The sequence below is a fragment of the Silene latifolia genome, chromosome 6 (genome assembly GCF_048544455.1).
Source record: "Silene latifolia isolate original U9 population chromosome 6, ASM4854445v1, whole genome shotgun sequence".
NCBI classification, from domain to species: domain Eukaryota; kingdom Viridiplantae; phylum Streptophyta; class Magnoliopsida; order Caryophyllales; family Caryophyllaceae; genus Silene; species Silene latifolia.
Window position 1 is genome coordinate 105,913,460 of NC_133531.1, and position 8,131 is coordinate 105,921,590.

Below are 8,131 nucleotides of genomic sequence, written 5' to 3' on the forward strand. Positions count from 1 at the left end.
ATTATTGTCGGAGGTGGATTGTTCTGTGTATTAAATGTATATAAACTTGTAAAAATTGGGTACAGTTTTATCTGAAAAGACTTGAATTCATAGGTGCATAGACTTTTGATTCATGTATATTTCTATACTTGTTAAAAAAAAAAAAATACTCCGCATACACTATTATTTTGTCAAGGATGCTGTTAAAGTAATTGATAATGGAATTTCAGGGATTAATCGAGAAATCCTAAAACACCCTTGGAAACTCTAAAACAAGAAGGGAATTGAATTAGGTATTTTATTGCAGAATTGTTGTTGAATGTTTACAGAGAGTTCTAGAGAGAGATTACAGAGAGAAGAGAAAGTTAACAGAAAAAATGATTAAAAACCCAAACTTGTAGGAGCTACTCTGTTTTATACTTCAACAACTAACTCTAACTACTTTTCCCGCCCTTTGAGTCTTGTAACCGACTTCCAGCTTTGTAACTGAACTTGTTGGGTTGTTGCAAGGCTGTCATCCAGCTGCTATTTGCCTCTTATACAATATTCATATCAATCCACTCCCCTTAAAACACAGCTTTTCCTCAAGCTGCTTCTAAATTGAACTCTGGAAATCGCCTTTTAATGTCATCATAAGATTCCCATGTAGAGTCATCTACTGATGAATTTGACCACTGTACTAAAATGTGAACCACTCCCATATTTCCTTTTTTGACCAATTTTCTGTCCAAGACTGCTATGAGTTCTGCCCTTATCTGGTGTAATTCATCCAATTTAGTGAGAGATCGAATCACTGGATTTTGACCCTCATGTTTCTTCAAAAGTGATATGTGAAAAACAGGATGAACCTTATCCTGTAGAGGAAGGCTCAACTTGTATGATACCTGACCCACTTTAGCAAGCACAGGAAAAGGTCCAAAATATCTTGGGGCTAGCTTTGCACAAGTTCTGTGTACCACTGACTGTTGCCTGTATCGCTGCAACTTAACATATGCTAAGTCCCCTACCTCAAGCTTCCTTTCCAGCCTGTGCATATCTGCTTGTTTCTTCATTCTATCTTGAGATCTTCTCAGGTGGAATTTCAACATTCTAATTCACTCCTCTCTTGCACTTAAGCTCCTATCCACTGAGTCCACCTTGATGTCCCTTAAAACATAGGGTATATGCACAGCAGGGGATTGACCATACACAATTTCATAAGGGGTTTTCTGTGCAGATGAGTGAAAGTTGGTGATGTACCACCATTCAGCCAAGGGAATCCACTTCCCCCACTCCTTAGGCTTTTCACATGTCATGCACCTCAAGTATCCTTCCAAGCAACGGTTGACTACCTCAGTTTGACCATCGGTCTGAGGGTGGTAAGCTGAGGACATCAAAAGGTCAACTTGTTGCAGCCTGAACAACTCTTGCCAAAAATGACTAATAAAAACCTTATCTCTGTCACTCACAATAGACCTTGGCATGCCATGAAGCCTGAATATCTGATCCATGAACAGTTGGCCTACAGTTACAGCAGTAAAAGGGTGGCTGAGCAGCAAGAAGTGGGCATACTTGCTCAATATGTCCACCACCACTAAAATGGTATCTTTCCCCAGAGATTTTGGCAACCCCTCAATGAAATCCATGGAAATATCAGTCCACACAGTTCCTGGGATGGGCAATGGCTGTAGCAGACCTGCAGGATGCTGTAAAATAGGCTTACACCTCTGACAAACTTCACACTGTCTGACATAATTTCTAACATCTCTCTGTATATGCTTCCAATAAAAGAGACTTTTTAACCTTTGTGTGGTGGCCTGCACACCTGAGTGACCTCCCAAAGGAGAATCATGGATTAAAGTAAGTATTTTCTGCCTCAACTCCTCATTAGCTCCTACTACCAGTCCTTCCTTTCTTCTTAACTCATTGTTAGACCAGTTGTATTTCCTCAGAACTATACCTCCCTTGAGTTGCTGAATGATATCTTTAATAGCTGGATCCTCTTCCCAACTCTTATAGACTAGAGCTAGTAAATCTGTATGCAAATGAGACACCATCATAGCATGCAACTGATGGATAGTTACTCTAGACAAAGCGCCAGCAGCCTTGTTCTCTTCTCCTTTTCTGTATCTAATCTCATAGTCTAATCCCATAAACTTGGGAAGACACTTGCTCTGAAATGGAGTGGTAATCTTCTGTTCCAACAAGTATTTGAGGCTGAAATAATCAGTCTTGATCACAAAATGTCTCCCAGTTAAGTAGGGTCTCCACTTTTCTACTGCAAAGATCACTGCTAGCAACTCCTTCTCTTAAGTCGAGAATGACCTTGCCTTGGTTGAGAATGTCTTACTTATGTAAGCAATGGGATGACCTTCCTGAGATAAAACAGCACCCATACCTATGCTAGAGGCATTAGTTTCCACAGTAAAATCCTTGGAAAAATCTGGCAAGATTAACACTGGAGCATTGACCATGGCCTGTTTGAGTTCAGCAAAAGCTTTAGAAGCTTCAGGATTCCACTTAAAGGCATCTTTCTTGAGTAGATCAGTAAGAGGTTTGCTGATTACTCCATACCAATGAATAAACTTCCTGTAGTAGCCTGTCAATCCCAAGAAACCCCTCAACTCCTTCACATTTTTAGGCTCAGGCCAGTCCACCATGGCTGCTATTTTTGACTTCTCAGTTGCAACCCCACTTTCTGAAATGATGTGACCCAAATACTCCACTTCTGAAATGCCAAAGACACATTTGGACATTTTGGAAAATAAGGTGTGCTCTCTCAAAATTTCAAAGGCCACCCTGAGGTGCCTAAGATGGGCCTCCACTGACTTACTATAGATAAGAATGTCATCAAGGAACACCAAGATAAATTTCCTGAGATGTTGCTTAAAAATGGTGTTCATAAGATGCTGAAATGTAGAGGGAGCATTGGTAAGACCAAATGGAATTACTAGGAATTCATAATGTCCCTCATGAGTGCTAAATGCTGTTTTTTCAATGTCAGGGGAATGCATTCTTATCTGCCAATAACCAGACCTTAAATCAATTTTAGAAAAAATCACAGATCCATGAAGTTCATCTAACAACTCCTCAATAACTGGTATAGGAAACTTGTCCTTCACAGTGCCCTTGTTTAACTCCCTATAATCAACACAAAACGTCCAAGTGCCATCTTTTTTTCTTGACAAGCACAATTGGAGAGGAAAAAGGACTTTGTCTTGGTCTTATTACACCGGTAGAAAGCATTTCCTGCACAATTTTCTCAATTGCATCTTTTTGGATCATTGGATATCTATAGGGCCTGACATTAATGGGTGGTGTCCCCTCTTTTAAGTAAATCCTATGGTCCTGGTCCCTATGTGGTGGTAGGGCAGTTGGCTCTCTGAATGTCATCAAATTCCAACAATAGGCCTTGTAATGCAGGATGACACTCACTCCTGTCACTACCCCCAATTGGACAAGTCTTGATGACAAAACATTGAGCATGGTTACCACTTTTCTGCAAGATGTCTTGCATCTGCCTGCCCTCCATCCATTTCAATGTTGTTGAGGCTTTAGAGCCCCTCAACACATGCTTTCTCCCTTGGACCTTAAATTCCATTCTCAACTGACTAAAATCCCACAATACTGGCCCTAGTGAAGTGAGCCACTGAATGCCCAAAACCATTTCATAACCCCCCAAGGGAACCATCATAACATCAGTACAAAATTCATGTCCTTGCAAAGACCATGTGAATTTGCTGCACATAGATTTACTAACAATTGTTTCACCATTAGCAACAGAAACCATTAATGGGCAAGTAGCTTTGACTGGACAGCCTAACCTTTTTGATGTCTCAGTATCTAGAAAATTATGAGTGCTACCTGAGTCTATCAGAATGTGTAAAGGGTTTTCCCTAACCTTCCCTGTAACCCTCATGGTTTGATAGGTGGTATTACCATTGATAGCATTTAATGAAATCAGAGGGGGCATTTCTTCCTGTTCCTGTTCCTCCTCACAATATTCCCCTCCCTCCCGTCCTTCTTCCAGTATAGACACAAACTCAATGCTATGCAATTGAGCCCTACACTTATTGGTGGGAGACCATATCTCATTAAAAGTAAAACATAGATTCTTGGCTCTTCTGTCAGCCACCTCCTTCTCACTCAATCTGGTTGTGGTCATTGTTTTATTTGTTGTAGGTCTTTGAAATTGATTAGAAAAAGGCCTGTTTGTATATGGTTTACTGCCAAAAGGTTTTGAGGGGGGTTTTTCAAAAATTGGTTTGGTTTTCCTGACAAAAGAAGATATGGTAGCTTCTTGAAGTTTAGCAAGGGCAAAAGCATCCATTAATGTTTGGGGTTTATGTATTCTTCTGTATTCTGAATGTCTATATCTAAGCCTTTCAAGAAACAACTTAGGGCCTGTTTTTCAGTCAAGTCAGTTCTATTAAGCAATCCATCAAACTGTTCCTGATAATGTTCTACTGACCTCTTTTGTTTTAGATTCATAATTTCAGTCATTGGATCATCAAAAGAGTTTGTACCAAATCTAGCAATTGCAGCAGTTTTATATTCATTCCAACTAGGCCAATTTCCAAATTCCCTTGTTATTAAAGATTGATGCCATAACAATGCTTTTCCCTCTAAATGAATTGACACCATTTTAACTTTAATATTCTCAGTGGTGGAATCTACTTCAAAAAACTGATCACATTTATAAACCCAACCCAACACATTATCACCATTAAATTCGGGAAAATCTACTTTAGAAAATCTACCAAAATTGGATTGGGAAATGAAGGAATTACCACCATTGTTGCGACCTCCATTGTTGCTTTCAATAAATCCATAATTCCCAGTTCCTTTCTCCAACCCAGAAACCCTAGAATTCACAGCAACCAATTGACCCAGAATTTGCTCCATCCTGGTATTCAATTAATCGAATTTTCCGCCCAATTCTTGTTGTTGAATCTGAATTCCAGCTTGCATTTCTGCTTTGTCTTGATTATGAATTCGAACAAATTCACCAAAGTTCACCTCCATATTAACCATGGATTCCCCCAAATTCTTGAGTTTTTCTTCCATAGTTCGTGATGAATCTTCAATTGAATTATCAGAGTTTCTTGTGTTTTTTGGTGCCATAAGAGAATCCAGGAAGGATTTCTGATACCAGTGTTAAAGTAATTGATAATGGAATTTCAGGGATTAATCGACAAAACCTAAAACACCCTAGGAAACCCTAAAACAACAAGGGAATCGAATTAGGTATTTTATTGCAGAATTGTTGTTGAATATTTACAGAGAGTTCTAGAGAGAGATTACAGAGAGAAGTGAAAGTTAACAGAAAAAATGATTAAAAACCCAAACTTGTATGAGCTACTCTGTTTTATACTTCAACAACTAAATCTAACTACTTTTCCCGCCCTTTGAGTCTTGTAACCGACTTCCAGCTTTGTAACCGAACTTGCTGGGTTGTTGCCAGGCTGTCATCCAGCTGTTATTATTTTGTCAAGGATGCTTGTAACGGTTATAAACATAGTATACACTAGTATTCGTGTCTGGCCCTGCCCGAGTCAGTGGCGAATCTAGGATTTATGGAATGGGGGAGTTTTATAAAATCGAGATGTCGTGTCGGACACGGCTATTTTGGGTGAATTTTCCTATTTTGTGGTCTAAATTAAAGTGTCGAAGTGTCGGACACGACTATTTTGGGTGAATTTTTCTATTTTGTGGTCTAAATTGAAGTGTCGCAGTGTCGTGTCGTGACAGACACCGACACCTGTCTAACACTCGACACATCAGTTAAGTGAAGTGTCTGAGTAATAAAAAAAACCAAAATATATTACTAGAATAATGTACAACAAAAAACAAACCTACAAACAACAAAACTTATTGTAGTAATTTCTTTTACCTAATTGGTTAGTTCGTTAACGCAATTAACACAAGGTAATTGCTTAGTTGCTTACTCATTAATTCCAGAATAAATCATACATCACAATATTGATTCATTATTCATAAAAACTAAATACGTATTCGTAAAAAGAAGTAAAGCCCTTCCTTCTAAACTCATAATCCCCAAATCAATTTTGACCTAATTCCCAAAATCCCAACAAAAGGGGAAGAACAATTTTCTTACCCCAAAAGCATTCACAAATATAATCAAATATTCATTATTCATATAATCAAAATTTCCAAATAAATCATCAGTATAAAGCATACCTTTCAGAGTTTTGGAGATGGAAAATTTGAGACGGTGATACTGATAACTGATGATGTCGATTGTCGGCTACTCTGGCTCTCTGTTGTTGCTTGAAGCCTTGAAATATTGATAGTTGAGACTTTTGAGAAGATGAAATAGCACTTGAACACTCCATATGTTTGTCAGTATGAGGGATATGCAATTTTTTTTAAGAATTAATGGGGTTGAGGGTTCACCCCCTGTAAATCCGCCCCTAGTCCGAGCTACCTGTATTTAGCATTAAAATTTATTTTCAATTAAATAAAACTACTTTAAAGTTTCATAACTCATAAATTTATTGTTAATATATTTTTTATGACATATTTTAAAACTACGATGAAATAAATTATGAAAGAAATCACTACTCTTGCTACTAATATTTGACTTAAATTGATCGGTTAGCTAATTGTTCATATATACTTTCTTTGTTGTTAATATTGTTACTTTTATTATATGCATTCGTTATTATCACTATTACTTTCACTACTCCCGCCGTAATTATTGTTACGTAATTATTATCTTTCTTTTGTTGTTAATATTGTTACTTTTATTATATGCATTTGTTACGAAATTTATTTTCGCAGTACAATTTTTACTCATTACAGTACTTTTTGTACCAAATTTTCCATTTCGTCAGCTCTAACGATTCCGAACCTAATTCTCTCTACCTTCTCTATATGGTTGATCCTAGCCTCCTCCAACCTCCACTACTACAAATCCAGGCAACTACAACGCCCCTTTAACAACGAATATTCACGAAAATCACAATAGACGTTGTAGAATGCATGGCGCGAATTTTACTAAAATCAATTACAACGGGTATGGTTATAAAAACCGTTGTTATTAGTTTTAACAACGGGTCACACATGCACAACCGTTGTTAATAATTTGGCGCAAAATTGGCGCAAAGTTAGTGAAAAGTAATCACAACGGTTATGTTTGAAACCCGTTGTTAAAACTTATTTAACAACGGGTGTTTTTTATAACCGTTGTTAAAACATATTTCACAACGGTTGTTGTTTAATAACCGTTGTCAATACCTTCCATACTATAAACCACACAAACACAAGTCTGCTGCAGCCACAAAACACAACCCTTAATACACAAACACAAACCCAAAGAAGACCAAACACAAACACAAAACACACACTTTCTCATCGTCTCTTTCTCTCTTTCTCATATATCGTCGCTTTATCTTCTCGCCACATCTTTGTTGATTTCATCGTCTCTTTACGTACGTTCTGTAATTATCAGGTTTGTTTCATCGTCATTATTTTATTGTTCTAATTATTTCATTTCAATGTATGTGTTTTTATCGACCATTAGGTTCCGTTCAGCATCTGCTAATTATTTCATTTCCATGTATGTGTTTCTAATTATTTCATTTCCATCTTCTTTGGCGTCCTTCAAGATCGGATCGAGCATGTTTTAGCAGTTAGGGTTTGGAGAATATATTGAGATAATGGAAATGCATGTTAGTTGAGATAATGCAATGTATTTATACTAATGTGTGGGTTGAGTTGTTTTTTAATTAATATATATGTTAGGAAGTTGTGCCATATATGTTAGGAAGTTGTGCCATAATCAGATCTTGATGATGACTGATAGATCTATGGAGTTGAAAAAATGGAAGCAAATCAAACAAGCATAACTCAACACTTTCAAAATGATCATTTCATTTAATTTTAAACCAAATACATTACAGCAATTATCGGAAATCAAAAGATGTATAATAAGCCGGAACAACCCCGGTTAAGCGTAAAAAAACGCTTCTCAACCTGCCACCAATCACGCCACTCTGGTATACCGCTAACTTCCGGGTCATTGGCTTCATATTTTGCAATAACAGATTGAATATATGCAAGGACACGACTTGCATGTGGAGATAAGGTTGGAAGAGTACAACTCAACATATCTCTTTTGACCAAGTTGCGAGTAACAATGACGAGGGTA

General features: G+C 37.5%; 1 protein-coding gene across 1 annotated transcript; it reads right to left on the reverse strand.

Annotated features, from left to right (window-relative positions):
- Positions 1–563: 563 nt before the first annotated feature.
- On the reverse strand, positions 564–1,031 carry LOC141588435 (uncharacterized). Its single transcript, XM_074409878.1, has one exon. The coding sequence runs from the start codon at positions 1,029–1,031 to the stop codon at positions 564–566; it is 468 nt and encodes a 155-aa protein (XP_074265979.1).
- Between the last annotated feature and the right edge of the window lie 7,100 nt (positions 1,032–8,131).